General features: G+C 36.8%; 1 protein-coding gene across 1 annotated transcript in view; it reads left to right on the top strand.

Moving 5' to 3' along the window:
• The window catches only part of PRMT3 (protein arginine methyltransferase 3), a 149,408-nt gene that overhangs the window by 33,365 nt on the left and 97,011 nt on the right, over positions 1–19,032 (top strand). The window contains exon 10 of the mRNA XM_021001936.2: positions 7,471–7,570. Within this exon, the coding sequence (XP_020857595.1) occupies positions 7,471–7,570 (100 nt within the window). The remainder of the gene's footprint in view (positions 1–7,470; positions 7,571–19,032) is intronic.

A 19,032-nucleotide genomic window follows, 5' to 3' on the forward strand; every position in this document is an offset into this window, starting at 1 on the left:
CCCCTCCAAAAAATTGATTATTTTGTAACAGACAGGAAGTGACTTTATCTGTGAGAGTCACTTCAAAAATAGTTGTCTCTGCAGTCAGGCTATTGACTAGTTAGAGCAGAGGTCAGACTAAAACACTGGAATGGGTCTGTGCTCTCACCAAGTTTGTAGTTCTCACCTATCAAGCAGATCACAGCTCATCCATGATTACCTGTCTTGTGCTAGTTTACAAAGCTATCCATAATTAACTGGCATTATAAATAACTTTTCAAAGATGACATAACATTAGACTGAGATATAAAGGGATGCAAACCCAAGTATGATCAGGTGCATTACTAATCCTTAACTGTCATCAGTTATCATTTGATCTAATACCATTTTGATGGAATCTTAAGTAGAATGTGTCGCTGAACTCACACAGAATACAACTTTTTAGGCTTGCAGGTGGCATAAGTATTTCAAGTTTCTCAGGTCTGTTTGAAATCAGTTTCTTACAGAGGTTCATCCCACTAATAAAAGGAAGAACCACTTCATACCACTGATTTAAAGGTCAGGTGTTAATTTGCCTTTATCTACATTCCCTATATTTGCCTTGCTGTCTAACCCAGCATTTGGACATAGAGGCAGAAAGAGAATGTTAAAAATTACATATCTTTCTATATATAGAAACATGAAGCCACATCACTTTTCTTATTCTTATCAAAAGAGAATATTTTTTTTTCATATACTTAAAGTGAATGCTTCCTCCTCTTAAATTTAAGATCATTGATCATTTAAGTCAGCCATTTCATTTGCCATTTTTCTGGAGTGATACCATCACACAAATTGAGTAAAATGTAAAAGTGTCTCTCTGATAAAGCTGAGTGTTCAAAAAAAAAATCGCATGTGAAAATAGCTCCTCGAAACACAATTTAAAATAACGTGACAAGGTTTTTTTTCCCCCAAAGAAATAGGAAGCAGTTTCATTATAGCAGTGCCCTATAATGTTTCATTTTATTTTGAAAAACAAAAGCCTCAGCTAAAAATTAGGCCTCAGCATCTAAATGTTAAGTTTAATACACAAGCACTCTGAAATAGGTGTGTAAGCTAGTCCTAGGTTATTTACTGTGCTATGAATATCCTGGTTCCAATCTGTGAAAATAAACAGTAAATAAAATCACCTCCTGTCTTTAACAGTTGCTCATGAAGATTTTAATAATCAATTAGATTTTGACAAATCATTTTGGAACATTTAGAAAACATCAGAAATCATTTGCAGTGGGGAATAAAATTTTTCAAATAGCTTTTTATCTTTACCATTTTTTTTATATTTTCTCCATTATTTCTCATAAGTACTGTTTTAATAAAATTATTTTCTTGTCTAGAAATCAGTCATTGCAGAAGTTTATAGATAATGGGAAAGGAAGAGAAAAGATAAGGATTTTCTTATAATAAATTTCACTGTCCTTTCTTAACGTTTGCTGTCATGGTAATGGTGTGTGTCCATTAAAAATTGTTACTTAATAGAAGACAAAGAAATCACTAAACTCAGATTGTGTAGTCATATTGCTATGTTTTTTTTTTTATAAAATTCAAAGAACTGCATTGATTTAATCAAATAAGCACTGTGTGTGTATATGTGTGTATGCATGTGCATGCACATTGTGTAAAAACATGTCTTTCTTTGAAATGAATTTTGTTAAAATAAACTTTTGTTACTGAAGCTATTACAATTATAGATTATGTTAGTTGCCTGGAAGATTAATAGGAGCTTCTTGAGGACAAAGACTGTTTTTTGCATTTTCTTTGTATTCTCATTGTTTAGCACAGTGTCTGGAACATCATAAGTACTTCATAAATTTTTATTGACTTAACTTGGGAGAAATAATTGTACGATATCTCTGGTATTGAGCCAGAAGGAACAGTTTTACTTTTTGACATCATTTCACCTTATTTACCCACAGGGATGTTTACACTTTAGGTTTTACTGTAACCATACAGCTCTGTGATGTTGAACTCTGAAATCCCTTCTGTGATCATAATCCTTCCATCTCTCCCCTGCCACATCCATTCTTTATTCTCATTGCAGCTTCCATTTCTCTCCATTTTCCTTATTTATTTCCCTACTCTGAGCTCACTTTCTTCCCTTCGGAGGTTGCATTGATCCCTTGACTTACAATCCCTGCAAACTATTGTACTATCTCTCCTTCCTTTTACTACCAAATTCCTAGAGTTATCTCCATCCAGTTTGATGCTTTCATTTCCTTACCACCCTCTCATTTCTTAGCATCTTTTTTTGGGGGGGACTAGGCAGTGGGGTTAAGTGACTTGCCCAGGATCACACAGCTAGTTAAGTGTTATGTGTCTGAGGCCAGATTTGAACTCAGGTCCTCCTGACTTCAGGGCCAGTACTCTATCCATTATGCCACCTAGCTGCCCCATTTCTTAGCATTTTCTGATCTGATTTGTGACCCCACAGAACCCTGAGATTTACATGCTAATCCCCATGACTTTTTCTTAGTTTTCATCTCTCCTTTCTTTACTTTTGTTAACACTGTTCTCTCCTTGTTCTTTTCTTTTCTGTCCTTTACTGTGCTATTTCATATTCGTCTCTGGCACCTTATCGTAGTTGACCCTTGGGGCTCTGTACTGGGTCTTCTTCTCTCTATTTTTTTCTTTGATTATCTTAGAATTTAAGTACATTCTATATGTGAATGACTCCCAGATCTGTATATTCTGCCCTGATTGTTTTCTGAAGTATGGTGCTACATCATTAACTGCCTGCTGAACCTCTGCATGTCCTTTAAGCCTCTCAAACTCATTTTGTCCAAAACAGAAGTTGTTATCATCCCCATAAACCTTCCCCTCCTTCGAATGTTTTTTTTTAATTTCTTTTGGAGGGACAGCTAGGTGGTGCAGTGGATAGAGCTCCGGCCTTGAAGTCAGGAGGACATGAGTTCAAATCCAATCTCAGATGCGTAACACTTACTAGCTGTGTGACTCCGGGCAAGTCACTTAACCCTCATTGCCTCACCAAAAAGCAAAAAAAAAAAAATAGATTTCTTTTGGCGATACTGACATAGAACCTACGTTTACAGTCTTGAAATCATCCTTGACTCTTCTTTCTTTACTTCTATGCCCCTACTACATCTAGTCAGTTGCCAAGTCATATTGATTATATCTCCACTAGATTTCTTATCATTGTTTATTCTTCTTGGGTTTCTCATCATTTCCTACAACACAATACTATTCCATCACATTCACCTATCGTAATTTGTTTAGCCCCCTCCCCAGTTGATGGATACTCCTTCAGTTTCCAATTCTTTGCCACCCCAGAAAAGAGCTGCTATGAATACTTTTGTGCCTGTGGGTCCTTTTCCTCTGTCTTTGATCCCTGTGGCATTTTTGTTGTTGTTTGTCCTTCCTTTTTGAAGAGGACCAGTGACATCACAGGATGATATTTTGACTTGTGGGTGAATTGGATGTTAAGTTGTCAGCCTCGCAATCTCTTCCGGAATGGTTGAAGTCCAGTGTCAAGACAAAAGTCAGGAGGACTGCAAATGGCTCGGGAGGCAGTCAATGACCAAGCGCTCCATAGCACCTGCTTCACGGCTGTGGGAATAATTGTTCTCATCTGCCCGTTCTGCCAGGAGAAGTCTTTAGATGTGGCCTGTTGTCAACCCTCCACCTGGTTTAGCCCATCTGCCCAGATGGTTTACCGGGTGTGGCTGCTGCATCTACTGCAGCTTCTTGGAACCATAGGTGACAGTTGGGTGAAGGTGAACACCAAAGGTAGATGATCAGCCCTAAAAAGGGCTTGGCAAGCCCTCATACCAGAGCTGCTATGCCACCTCTTTCTTTGGAGTATATACCTTGTAGTGGTATTGCTGTGTCAAAATATACGCGCAGTATAATAGCTTTAATTGATTTCCACAATGCTTAGACCAGTAAACAGCTTTATCAATAGTGCATTGATGTGCTTGTTTTCTTGCAGCCCTTCCAACTTTTGTCACTTTTCCTTTTTGTCCACTTTGCCAGCCTGATGGGTATAAGCTGGAACCTCAGTGTTTTTTTAATTTGCAGTTCACTAATTATTAGTGATTTGGATAATTTTTTAAATATAGCTATTGATAGCTTGGATTTCTTTCTTAGAAAACTTCCTGTTCATATCCTTTGATGGTTTATCAATTGAAGGATGGATCTTAATTTTATAATTTTCTATCAGTTCCCTATGGATTTTAAAACTAAGACCTTTATCAGAGAAACTTGCTACAAAGATTCCCCCCCCCATTTACCTGCTTCTCTTCCTTTTTTTTTTTTGTGGCTAGGCAGTGGGGTTAAGTGACTTGCCCAGGGTCACACAGCTAGTGTGTTATGTGTCTGAGGCCAAATTTGAACTCAGGTCCTCCTGAATCCAGGGCCGGTGCTCTCTCCACTGTGCCACCTAGCTGGCCCCTTTTCATATTTTTTCTAACAGTTCAGATAATATTGATCATTTTTCTCTAAATGTTTGATAGAATTCACTTAAAAATTTATCTGATGGTTTATGGTTTATTCAATTTCTTTTTCTGAGATTGTTTTGAGTCCTTTATTTCTTGTTCTTTTAATCTGGGCGTTTTATGTTTTTGTGAATACTAATTCATTTCCTTTAGATTGTCACTCTTATTGGTATACAATTGGGTGAAATAGTTCCTAATAGTTTCTTTTTTCTCCCTTCAGTGGTTGTGAATTCACTTTTTCATTTTTGATTTTATATTGTAGGAAATTTAGTTATTATGTACATTAATCAAGTTAAAGAAACATTAACTCCCTTCTGACTACAAGTCTTTGAATTCTTATCAGTGCCTACCATACCACCTCTTGTTTAGAAAGAACCACTGAACTTGGAGTCACAATGTATATAGTACTAATGTTTTGAGGAAAGAGAGGCTCAAAGATTTATTTTCCATAGATTTGTTACTGGTGTATCCAGAACTGGGATCCAGGTCTTTTGTCTTCCAGACCAGTATTCTTTTCATGATGTTTCGTCTTCAGCCCTCTCATATGCTGAGATCCATAAAGTCAATTATCTCTCTCAGCCTACTAGACATTTCTGCTTATGTGTCTTGGTGTCACCTCAAACAACAACTTTTAGAAATGGAACACTGGAACTCAGGTGAGAGGGCAGGGCTCCAGAAAGTTGAATCCTGTGGTAGTGAGTAGTCTGTATTCTTCACCCATTTACAGCCTCATGATCCATTATTTTAGAAATAACATTGACAAGTTGGAGTACCTCGGAACAGATTTACCAAAATAGAAGGAGATTGGAGACCAAGCCATATTTGATTGAAAAAAAAAAAGGAAATATTTGTCCTAGAGAACAGTTCTTCAAATAGTTGAAAGGGTTTCATGTTTAAGAAGTGTTAAATTTTTTCTAGCCTCAAAAGTGTAAAAGCTGGCTTCAAGCTTAACATAAACAAACAAACTAAAATCTTGGCAACTTTGGAAGCAATGTCAGATTTCATATTCTTGGACTCAAAGATCATTGCAGACAGCAATTGCAGACAGCAACTGCAGCCATGAAATTAAAAGGCACTTGCTCCTTGGAAGGAAAGCTGTGGCAAATCTGCTCAGCACATTAAAAAAGCGGAGACATCACCTTGCTGTAAAAAGTCCATATAATCAAAGCTGTAGTTTTTCCAGTAGCAATGTATGACTGTGAGAGTTGGACTGTAAGGAAAGCTGAATGCTGCAGAATCAACACTTTGGAATTGTGGTGCTGGAGAAAACTTTGAGAGTCCTTTGGACAACAAGGAGATCAAAACAGTATGAAAAGAAATTAACTCAGACTATTCACTGGAAGGTCAAATACTGAAGCTGAAACTTAAATACTTTGCATAATGAGAAGATGGAACTCATTGGAAAAGCTGTTGGGAAAAATTGAAGAAAAAAGGAAAAAGAGAGCAGAGGATGAGATGGATAGTGTCATGGAAGGAAAGAATATGAGCTTGGACAGACTTCTGGAGAGAGTGGAGCATAGAAGGGCCTGGCGTGCTATGGTCGATGGGGGTCATGAAGAACCAGACAGCACTGAACAACTGAACAACAACAATAAGCCTGAAAAAGCCGAGTTAGGAGCAAAGAGTCGAAGTCACAGAAGGGCTGACTTAGGCTGTAGAGAAAACAACGTACAGTGGAAGGAAGAATTTTCTAATGGAGTTATACAAAAGTTTAAGTGGCTTCTGTAGGAAGACTTAGATTTAGAATAAAAGGAACGCAGTGGACATTTAACCCATTTTCTTCATTTTTCAGGAGAGGAAATGGGCCTGGCAAAACTAAATGAGTTGTTCAGAGTTCAACAGGTGGTAAATGGCAGAGCTGAGATTTGAATCCAAGGCTTCTGACTTCAAACTAAGCTCAGTTTTCAGTACTCTATCCTGTCAGTGGCTTTGCCTTCGTTGTAAGGCAGGAATGCTTCGTTTTCAAAGAGGATCAAATTGCCGTCAGGTTTTAGTGTGTACAGCTGTGGCTGATCAGATATTAAAGAGTGGAAGCTTATTTGAGGATCCAGTTAGACTAGAGCTGTAAGGTTCTTTACAGTTCTGAGATTCTATGATTCTCTGATCTAAGCTTTGCCACTAGTTACGTAACTATGAGAAAGTCATCTAACCCCTTCAAGGCATTGTTTCCAAAACTGTAAAATGGGGATATGAATATTTGTGCTATCTACATCACAGAAGTTTATTGTGAGGCTCAAATGAGCAAATATAATAGTAAATATGATTTAAATTAGCATAACACTTGAATGTTTAACATACTGATTTTGTCAAAGCTCTGTGTAATAACACTGTGGGAAAAATGGATTTGGAGTCAGAGAACCTGGGTTCAGTTCCCCATTCTCCTTCTTATAATCTGTGTAACTTTGTGCAACTCACTTAACCTCTTATCCTCAGTTCTTCATCTGTAAAATAAGGAATTTGGTTTAGTTGACCTCTGGGTTCCCTTCCAGTTTCAAATTTATGTACCTGTTATTATTTCCATTTTACAGATGCAGCCTGGGGCTTAGTGAAGTAAATGATTATGAAGTTAGTAAATGTTGGAGCCAGGACTTGAACTTAGGTCTTCTGAGTCAAAGTCCAGTTTAATTCTTTTACTACTATGTCATAACACCTCTCTCTTTACACATATATAAAGTGCTTTCTAAATCTTGAAGATCTATATAAATTAAAGCTGTTATTTATTATATAACTTAATCCAGTCAAAGAAATGTTAAAGCTTTAAAAAACGCAGTTTTACATTACAGTATATCTATACATAGGCTCAAAAAATAACTGGTTATAACTTTATTACAAAATATATCCTAGATATAATTCTGTTCCTTGGCTGAAATTTTTTTATATTGATCTCATATTATGACAAGTGTTAGTTCAGTGAAACAAGCTAAATAAAGTTATTATGTCTTTTGAAATTTCATAAATGTGTTTAACATTTTTTCAATTATTAATAATAAGTTATCATTTATAGGCTAAATAAACTTGAAGGTACTATTACTCTAGTCAAAGGAAGAATTGAAGAAGTTGATCTACCTGTTGAAAAAGTAGATGTTATCATATCAGAGTGGATGGTAAGTTATCTTTTTTAAAAAATGGTTTATCTTATTTATATGACTTAAAAAATTAAAAGAATTTAAAAAATTATTGTAGTTTACAAATGGAAGACTAAAATGTCTTTGTTTTTATTTGCTATGTTGTAACTTCATGTTTATTCTGTTTGCCTTTTTAAAAATATTTTAATGTATTTCGTGTATGCAAAAAAAAGTGAGGTTTTGTTTTCTTGTCCTTTCTCTGCCTCCCCCTCTGCCCCCTCACTTTGTTGGTAAATTTACTCCGTTCACATTCAGGGTTACAGTTGCTAGTTGCGTGTTTTTATCCATTTAATTCATTTGTATTGAATCTTACCCACCTTGACACCCTTTTGAAGTCAGCACTCAGTCTCTGAGGTTAGTTTGACTAATTTTATCCCGTTCTCTTCCTACAGGCTAATTCCTCTGTTTCCTTGCCCAATCCTTAATTTCTTTTATTTCCTCTCCTGCTTCCCTTACTTTCTTCCTTTTTATTCATTTAGTTTTTTTCTTTTTACCCCATCCTCCCAGCCCAGAAGAGTACCATTTAGAATTCACCCATCTACTCCAACCTGCCCAGCCTATACTTCTTGAGTTGCATGCATTTACAGTTTCCTTTCATAAGACTTGTTAATTTATTCAGTCTCCTTCTTTATTTCTTTACTCTTCTAGTCAGTTCTGAAAGAGAGTCTCCCATTTATGGCATATACATTTACGTGTTCTTCGTTCTGTCTGTGTACTTCGTACAAAGTAGGGCTTCTGGAAGACAAAGCTTCTTTCCCTTCTGGGTTTATTCATCAAAATGGTGCCAGATCTTACTCACTATTCCTTCTGTCTTTCTTGCTTGTTTAACGTTTTTGAGGTTTCTCCTTAGCTTCACTTCCAGAAATATTAATTTTTGACAGAGGTAGTGTGGTGTGGTAAAAGTTTCTCTGTTTTCCAAGTCAGTCCCAACCCTTCTCCATGTCTTTGCATTCAATCATTTACCCATCCTAAAGTCTTACTTTCTTCTCACCTTCTCACTTGGGGTGGGATGTGGTTCTGAAAACATTTACTTTACTCAGAAAAAAATCACTCCCTAACTGCCCAGGCCCCATGAATGAAACTTGTTGTTCCTTCTGATTCATGTGTGCTCACTTTAGCATTCCCCATGTAGACCAGTCTCTTCATTCCTCTACCACCTTACTTTCTCAAATTTTATAGATTACTAGCAGATATAAAGAGATTTCTTCTTCTCTCCTCTAACCCAGCTTAGCTGTGAATGCGTCTGTTTAAGGCCTCTCCATCTCCGGCTTCCTCTCTCCCCACTCTAGTGACTTCCCACTGTATACTCCCTTTTGCCTCTTCCCCCAGTTAAAACATTACCTACGTACACACAGACACACACACAGACATACACACACACAAAGACCTCTATACACACACACACACACACACACACACACACACACACACACAGTCATTTAAGAGGAAAACTGGGTTTTACTACATGGAATATTAATTTAATTCTATTTCTTTTTTCCTGATTTCCTTTAACTGTCTCTTTAATCTTTAGCCCCTCAGTTCAGTTTGTGTCACATATCCTCCTTATTTTCTCTTTGGTCTTCAGCAATCTAAGAATTACTTTTTAAACAACAACCTGTGGGGATTAACATTGTCCATCCTACAATAAAAGAGACTGAGGCAAAGCTCTGAGCCAATGGCACTTTAGTAAAAGGTCTGTGGTCTGTTCTAATGAAGTGAACCTCAGATCTTCATCACAATCTGAGATTCCTCTTTCTTCGAGGACCTTGTATTTATAGAGTTTGATACCCAAATATGCAAAAGAGGCATGGTGAGATATAGAATCTCATTGGTTGCTAGACCTTGCTCTTGAGGGCCAAAAATGACATATCAGCAAGAGGGTTATAGGTTGGGTGAAGCAGGGGGCGTCTCCATTGACTGAGTGGTCATAAGATGGTCACCTGCTTGTGTTGGACAGGAGAGAATGGTCTGGAGGTACAAAAATAAATTGGAGTTCTTTCCATGTAGTTGAGTCACTTCTGCCACACTGGGCTTAGTCACCATGACAAGGGAAAACAAGGGTGGAGGTCCCCTAGTTAGCTTCCTGTGATTAAGCAAGTGAACTTACAGTCTGTAGCTCACAGTTCTGGGGCCAAATATACAGAACTTACAATCACTACTTCTGTAGCATCATATCAAATTGATACTGATTGGAATAGAGTAGGGTCCTCAATGCATCAGCTTTCTCAACCCTGTCTAGACCCTATCTATTTAATAATGAGTTGATTTATATATTTAGTCTTTTTTTTTTATTAGCTGTACTTCCTTGTGTTACCCCTATTGCATGAGTTTGCATGTTGAATAGACTCCTTAACCTCTGCTTTTTTTGGAAGGAATAGCTCAAATGTCTTGTTTAAAATTGATTATTTCAGTGATCAGCATCAGAGGATGTATTATAGTGCCTAGGGTTGGGGGTGGATATGGGGTGAAACAACTCTTAGTCCTTTTTAGGAGGGGCATAATTCCAACTTTTATCTGAATTCTCATAGGTAATTAGTAGTCCTGGGTTATTCAGATTGATTTTCATTGATAATTAAAGACTTTTCTTTTGACTACCTTCAGTATTTGTTGTTTGACATTAAATTTCAGGAGTTTAACCAACACATTCCTTGGTGACGGAATCTTGGGGTTTCTCTCTGTTCAGTCTGTCAAGCATAAGATTGTAGTATCATGGATTTAGAGGTAGATTTGTTTTTAGTAGAAGTAGAATCTAACTCCATTTTATAGATAAGAAATTGAGAATTTGCCTTCTATTTCTACTATTTCTTAGTAAATTTCATATATTTTTCTTGCAGTGTGACAGTCAGGCTTTGGTTTTATATAATAAATATAAATGAATATAATATAGAATATAGTAAATATAAATAAAAATATATGCATAATGAAACTTTCACAAATAATTATGTTTAAAAGTGAGTGATAGAACTTTAAAAATATACTTCAGGGGGTTGTATTTCTAATTGGAATGCTGTATTTTAATTCATCCTTTTCTTCATCATATTATTATATTACAGAATTGCATGGCATGGATCTTACAAGATATTCTTTCAGACTCATAGATCTTAATGAGAGAGTTGGCATGATACCCAATATTGCCATCATATTGATGGTGTCATTGCCCATGTTTGTTTTGTATTGGTTATGCCCCTGGGTCCAGCCTTCTAGGTGATTACATTAGTGAGCTTTGTTCTGCCTGTAATTTAGTATTATGATGTCAATCCATATTTTAAAGTTTGTATTGAAATCACAGGAATGTAAAAGGAAAATATTTATGTTATAGAGTTGATTAAAATAGAATTTATGTTGATATATGGGAGGGAATCGTATGAGATAGAAAGCAGTAACTCTGTATGGCTACAATATTTCATTACATTTGTTTTGAATTTTTGAACAGTTTTTAACATGTGGAGGGGTTTTTTTCTTTTCAATTTTGCATGTTCTCTAATTAAAAGCATTAATAATTCCTGGATTTAGTCAGGAGCTTTTAAAGATTCTAGCTTTAACATAGAAGTAAATCCCAGGCCTGAAGCCAGTATCAGTGAGTCAGTGATCCTAATAATTATTCTTTTGTTTCTAAGGAGATATTTTCATTTCTTTACCAAGGTACTCACTTTAGTGAAATCTTAATTGCAGCACATTTCTTTTCTTAGATGTATTTCAACTCTATTGCCAAACTCCAGGGCCAAAAGGTCTGAATCATTTTTCTGATCAATTTTGAACTAAGCAAAGAGATGTGAATTAAATTAATAACAGCTACCATAAAATGCAAAATAATGTTAATTCAGTAATTATGTTCAACTCTACTACCTCTCCGTAACTAATCCTAAGCCAGCTTACCCTGACTCCTATCATACTTCTACTTTACAATGATTTATTCAGTATCCTTTTTGTGCTTTAGCACTTTGCTAAGTTTTGTGTGGCACAGAAGAATACTGGTGGAAATAAAACTATTTCAAATGAAAACATTTTGCTCCCTCTCCCCCTCCTCCAAATCAGTCAGTGAGCATTTATTAAATGCCTGTTTATTAAATGCCAAGCAGTGGGCTAACTGGGGATATGTATAACGTTTCTAAGCCATGTTGCCATTCTTTTAACATCGATGCAGGGAAATGGGGTCAGGGCAAGCACTTATTAAGCACCTTCTGTGTGCCAGACAGCGTACTAAGTGTTTACGAATAGTATCGCATATGATCTTCACCACAGCCCTGTGAAGTAGGTGCTATTATTATTTCTGTTTTACAGTTGGGGAAGCAGACAGACAGAAGTGCCTTATGGTCACGCCATTAGTAAGTGTTTCAGGCCAGGTTTGAACTCAGGGCTTCCTGATTCTACGTTCCTTGCTCCCTCTGCTTTGCCGCCTAGCTGCCTCTCTGACCCAGGAGCACTGTGTGATCCAGCTTTCTGCTGTTGTTCTTCACACGTGACATCCTTATTCCATGCATTTGCACTGACTGCCTCTCAAGACTACAATGCACTCCCTCCACTTCTGGCTTTTAATTCCTGTTTCCTTTAAGACTAATTCAAGTATCAGTAACTTTTCTGGACACCACCAGCTATGAGTGTCCTCTCTGTCCAAACCAGCATGTCTTTTTTTTTTAATGTATTTTACATATGTATGTGTTGTCTCAGCAGTAAAATATAAACTTTTAGAGGACAGGGAATGTTTCATTTTAGTCTTTGTATCCCTAGCTCCTAGCACAGTGTCTGGTACGTTATTGTTGTCGTTTGTTGTTCGTCCTTTGTTCTCAAAGAGGACCATGACATCAGGGAGGGGATGCCGTGACATGCAAGTGAATTGGGTTTAAGTGAGGCAGGCCTGTGCAAAGTCACCAGCCTCGCTTTCTCCTCCAGAGCCATCTGGGTCCAATGGCAAGATACAGATCAGGATGACTGGAGATGGGCCCTGGATGCAGTGGGAAATGTTGACCTTTTTTAATCTAAGATCTTTAGTAGATCTCTGTTTGGCTGAGGCAATGCCCATTCAGTGATTAAGGCTAGGTAAGAAATGAGTCAGAGAATGGCTTCTTTTACCTAGTTAAAAAAAAAAAAGATCGGTCTGGAAGGGGAAGACCCTCAGAGTAGGATGATTGTGGGGGCAGTATACTGAAGAATATGGTTTAGGCCACTGTCATTGTTTGCTAAGGTGTTTAGCTTTGTATTTGCTCTTCACGTAAAATGATATTAAGGGTGCGTTTGTGGGAATTTTGACACTAATTTGAGCATTATCTTGGCCAAATGCCAAATTGTGTTATCTGGGCAGATGGGGAAATATCATTCATAGCATAGTATATAAACCCTTGGCACCACCAGTAGGACACTTTAGCTGAGCTGATTCTCTAAGCAGCAGCTGGTGCAAACTGGTGCAAATCTATTTAGAGCAGGAACCAAGTGTACTTTCCAAAATACATGTAGTCTTTTTAAGTTGCTCTCTTAGATTGATTTGAGTAGTGGTCAGCTGGTGAATGCCTTTTTCATGTCCAGAACATTCTACAAACCAGCACTTAAAAAACATAGAAGTATCCTTTTTCTTTGAAAGTATGAAAATTGTAGTGAAATAGGGTAATTTAGAGTGAATGCTTCTTAGACACACTGATTTTCATTTTTCCTTTGTTGGATGGTACTTTAAATTAGAAAGAAAAAAGCATACTTTAGTATTGGACACAGATGTTTAATGGATGTGTAATTCATTGTAGCAGTGATAGACATTATATCTTGCCATGATACATATCCTTTTTATACTGCCATGGTCCACTAATTATACCATAGCTTGCTGCAGATAAATGCTTTGTCTACAGCTGTTTATGAACTTTGCTTATTGTTTTTGAGAGTATTTTATTTCAGTAAGAATTAGATTTCATAAGCAAATCATGATGTATGGTAGCTTCTTATTTAGTAGTTTATTATTTGGATTTCAGTCTTTTAAGAGTATCTGGCCTCATCAACACCTTTCATATTAGTTTTTTTTTTTGTTTATAATAGCAGCTCTCATTTTTTTTAAAAAAAATGTTTTTACTTGATGGATATATATTTTTCAAATCACAGTTTCCCTCAGTACCCTTCTCCTCCCTCTACTTGAGAGCTAACCCATATAACAAATAGCGTTTTTAAAGGCAAAAAAGAAAAAAGAAAAGGAAAAAAGTCAGCATAACTGATCAATACCTCAAAAAAGTCTGAAAATATATGCAGTGTATCACACTTGTGGATCTCCCACCTCTGCAAAGGGTGAGGGGGGGAGTTTTCTCATATCTTTTCTTTTCAAAACCAGGATTACAGTTTGTAATTTTGCATCATTCACTTTTGATTTTTTGGGGGGTGAGGTTCTTTGTATTTATCTTTTATGTATTGTTTTCTTGTCTCTACTTCACTCTACATCAGTTTAGTAAATCTTCCCATGCTTTTCAGTGTTCTTCGCAGTTGTCCTTGCTTACAGCACAGTAATGTTACATTCACACGCCACAGTTTCTTAAGCCATTCCCAATTGATGGGCATCTACTTTGTTTTCAATTCTTTGCCAACTCAAAAAGTATGACAACCCCCATTTATATGCATTTTATTACCAAAGACCTTTCCTCACGATAATCATGTGAGGTAGTTGTTGAATTAGTGATTGTCTCTATTCTGTAGATGAGAAAATTGGTGTTAAATTTTCAAATGCTATTTGCACGTATTCCACTGAGTACCACAGAAAGCTTCAAGAAAATGTCAGTAATTCCAAAGAGGTTGTTCTGACTGTTCACACTGGAGAAAAGAGGGGAAGCAGTGCAGACAGTGCTCTAGAAATATTTGAGGGGGAGCAAATCCTTTTGTCTGAAGGGAGGAACAGGCAGGCCTTCTCTGAGGAAGAGTCTCCTGAGTGAGCTCCAAAAGGGAGTTCGGATTCTGAGAGGTGCAGGTGGAATATCAGGCTCTGAGGACAGCTGAGTCTAGTTTGGCTTCAGTGTAGATTGTATAGAAGGAAGTAATGGGGAGTAAGGCTGAAAAGGGAGCTAAAGTGAGCTGGGGAGGCCTAGTTGTGGAGTTCAGAGTTTGTCCTGAAGAGAACAGAGTCGTTGAACCTTTTTGAACAAGAGAGTGATGTGGTCGGATCTTTGCCTTAGGAATGTTTTTAGCAAGTGTGTGAAGGATGGGTTGAAGAAGAGGAAGACCAGTAACGAAGACCATTAAAATAACCGATGGAGGAGGTACTGGAGGTCTAATCTGAAATAGGGTGGAGAGAAAGGGGACGTGTAAGGTTGTGGAGGAAAAGTCAGTAGATCTTTACGATTGATCCCTGTAGTTATTAGTGCTTTCTCTCTCCTTCAATTTTATATTTATTGTTCTTTAGTCGTTTCAATTATGTCCAACTCTTTGTGACCCCATTTTGGGTTTTCATGGCAAAGATACTGACTGGAGTGGTTCACCATTTCCTTCTTGAGCTCATTTTACAGATGAGGAAACTACAGCAAACAGGCTTAAGTGACTTGCCCAGAGTCACACAGCTAGTATGTGTCGGAGGCTAGATTTGAATTCAGGAAGACGAATCTTCCTGACTCCAAGCCCAGCACTCTGTCTTCTGCTCCAAATAGAATGTAACCTAATGAGTGCAGGGACTGTTTTTTGTTTCTTATCCCCCATGTTTACTGCAGTGCATTTAACTTACTAAGCCCTTAAGAATGTTTTTTCCAATTGAATTTAAGTGTTGGAGACAAAGGAGTGATAAAAATATAAAATGAAGAAAGATCAAGATTGAGAATGGGGAGAGGAGGACATTAGATCTGTCAATTAGTAAGTAATTAGCATCTTTTGAGAAAACAGTTTTGGTAGAATGGTGAAGATAGAAACCAGAATTCTAGGGTCTGAGTAGTTATTGAGTGGTGAGATAGAGACAGTTCATGTAGAGTATACTTTCTAGGTGTTTGGTAATGAAAGAGAAGAAAAAAAGGACAGTGTAGGAAATTGAAGAGTTTCTGGTAGTAAAAGTGTCTTCATTTGTATAAATTCGTTAGGGGAGGGTTTAGATAAGTAGTTACTCTAGTTTCTTCCAACTATAAATGCTGATGTTTTAATATTATTAAAAAAAAATTTATCTGCATCTCTAAATTATTCACCATTTTCTCCCCTGTTCTACTTTAAAGTTTAGATAAATTAGATTTTTACTTTACTGAACACCAAATTTTAGTATTGTTTCTTCTTTTGGTTAGCAAGAATTCTATAGTAAAGAATTGACTTACACCACAAAAATTTGATCAGTCCATGGTGGTAACTACTGAGTCTGTATATCGTAAGATTAGATTTAAGGATGATCCACACTTTACTGGTCTGCCTCATTCAGTGCTGCAGAAATGGAACTGTATTTTGATTTTTGCATCAGAGGCCTTCGTGTCTTATCAACTAATGGCCTGTCTCAGAAAAATTGAACCCTTTACTCCAAGTGAATCCTGGTGATATGAGACTGCCATCTAGTGGCAACAAGGGCAACTGTAGACTAGCTAATCAGGATTTTTGTTTTGTTTTGTTTTGTTTTTTCCTGACAGTTGCAGAGATTGAGAATATCTTTTTTTTTTCATTCTGCTTTCCAGCTTAATTTCTGGGAACATATTGCTGGAAAAAAATAAGACTATTCACATATTTCTTTGAATTTGAAATAAATGTTTTCTTGAAAAATGTTTTTATTCCAATATTCAATGGCCTTATTATTTGGAAATAAAAATCATAACTCACAATAGTATAATTGGTCTTGACATTTTAGATATATGTTATTTTGTTGTATGTAATCATTCAAAACTCCATAAATAATTGTGGACAATGAAAAGGTTTGTTTTTATTTTTTGTACATGCTTATGTACATATCTATTATATATATTCTAGTTTTGGAACTGAAATGAGCCTCAGGCCATCTAGTCCAACTCATATGAAAAGTGATTCTCCCTACAAAATAACCTGAAATTTATGATGCATTACTTCCCTTTCTATAGTCTACAGTTCAGTTAAACTGACATTCTCACTGTTTGTCAGATAGGATTTTCCTTCTATTACCTCTATTATACATTTGTACTAGCTGCCTTGTGTGTCTGGAATATATTCCTTCCTCACCTCTGCCTCTTAAAATCCCTAGTTACCTTCAAAATTTAACTCAGTGCCACCTTTTACATAAAGTTTTCCTGATGTTCTTAGCTGCTACCATCTGTCCTTTCCCCCTCTGCTTTGGGACTCCTAACCCTGTTTTGTTTTGTTTTTTTCTCATCATGACCTCCAAAGCCTGAACCCTTCAGTTCTTTTCTGCACAATACCCTGTACTAGCAGTGCCCTTCTCTCTTTTCCATTTTGACTCCTTAATGAACCAATTCAATTCTAGACTGTTCTTAACACCTAAGTGCCTTTCCTCATCCTGTTACCAATCATACCCTGCTAGTCTTCAGCTTTTGTTTCTATTAACATACTGCTAAGTGAAGGTGTAGAAAATCATGAAACTGTGCTGACTGTATCCATTACAAATTTAACGTTATTCCAAGTGAGCCCTCACTGTAGGAAGGCAATTCTTTTAAACCTTCTTTATCAATTCACTCTCCCACTCACCACAGCAGCTTTTCCAAACCCTTTAAAACTTCCCACAGCTCATCTTCCCCTTATACTCTCAGCTGACCCTGAATGTGAAGAGGCTGTCCAAGGAGCTGGCCACCCCAGGTATCACCACTATATATGCTTGCATCTGATGACAAAGAGAAGAAATGTAGAGAACCTCAGCTCTCCCACACATTGCAGCAAAGAACAAAAGATGAACCCAAATGAAACTGAACTAGAATGGAAGTAAACACCCCAATCCAGAACTGCAAAATAAGAAGATGTGCAGAAGTTAGCAATGGCCAAGAAAAGCTAGCCCATACCCTGGTAAATAGATTTAAAGCCTTTGAGCTTAGGGAGAGATAGGGGTTCTGCATCAGAACTTAGGGAGGGGGGGATGCATCAGAGTAAACTGTAAATGAAGAGATACTGTGGATAAAGAGAAATAGAAGAGACAAATTCATACAAAAATATTGAAAACAGCTGGAAAGAGTTCACATACAAAGGAACTAGAGTCGGAATTACACAGGACTATGCTGCAGCTGCATTAAAGGAGAGAGAAGGTTGGAATATATTCCAAAAGGTTTGGGATAAAAACCTGACAACCAAAAGCAGCCTACCCTGCAAAATTGAACATAAAACTTCAAGGTAAAAAATGTACCTCTAAATGGATTTTTCAAATTAAAGTTTTAATTTTAAAAATGGAACTTTTAAGAATCCCTGGTGAGAAGACCAGAGTTCATAGTCAAAAGAAGGAAAAATACATATTCATGTACACATAGGTACAGAAATCCATTTCTTTTGATAGGAAAATAGTAGGAAAAGGAGAGAAGGGGACAGGGGCAAGGCGACAGAGGGTAAATTAAGGGATCAGTTCTAAGTCTAAGGATATAAAAAATATTTGTGTATCCTTTTGAGTTGGAAAAGGTTGTGAGGTACCCATAAATTAGAGAATGAACAAGTTATTGTATATAAATTTGATGTAATACTGTTGTGCAGAACTCTTACTGGCGTAATGACCAACCAAGATTCCAGAGGACTAATGATGAAATATGTTGCCCATTTCATGATAGAGACTCCGGACAGAGAATGAGACAAATTTTTTTTTGGTCTAGGCTAATGTGGTTATTTATTTTGGTTGATTATACATGGTCACAATGGGGTTTGTTTTTCTTGTGTTATCAGTGGCAAGATGAAGGTGAGCAGGTGGATCTTGGCTGATTAAAACATATAAAACATTTAAAAAGTGAAGACCAGAGTACTGTGCAACCTTTAAAATGCAAACACAGTAGACGAGAGAAACTTAGAAAAGTAAATAAATATAATCAATTGGAAAGGACTAAACAGTGATAAGCTGCTTATTTTTAAAATGTTTTAATATTCTTTAGTCATTAATAAAAATCTTTTTCTTCTGTACCATTTTTTCCCATTGGAAAAAACCAAAACAAAACACAACTCTTGTAGCAAATATGTATAGTTAAACCAAACAAATCCCTACATTGGCCATGTCTAAAAAAACCTCTCTCATTCTGCACCCTAAGTCCATTGCTTCTGTGTCAGGAGGTGGGCAGCATACTTCTTAAATGGTCCTCTGGAATCATGGTCATTAATTACTTATATTCTAATGGGGGAAAAAGAGGGTGCTTTAATTTTACAAGTTGGCCTGCCCATACTTGTTTAGTGGTAGAGGATTGGGGATCCATAGCTACAACTTAACATTCCTCAGTTGGAGGCAGAATCTGATTGCTGTTGATGAAAAGTGGTAATGGGAGTGGGATTGAGACATAAATGTAGTTCACCAAACCTGGACATTTCACTCTCTTGTTGACTCCAGTTGGAAAACCAACTGCAGAAGAAATTCA

Source organism: Phascolarctos cinereus, unplaced genomic scaffold, assembly GCF_003287225.1.
Source record: "Phascolarctos cinereus isolate Bilbo 61053 unplaced genomic scaffold, phaCin_HiC Scaffold_9;HRSCAF=440, whole genome shotgun sequence".
NCBI lineage: Eukaryota > Metazoa > Chordata > Mammalia > Diprotodontia > Phascolarctidae > Phascolarctos > Phascolarctos cinereus.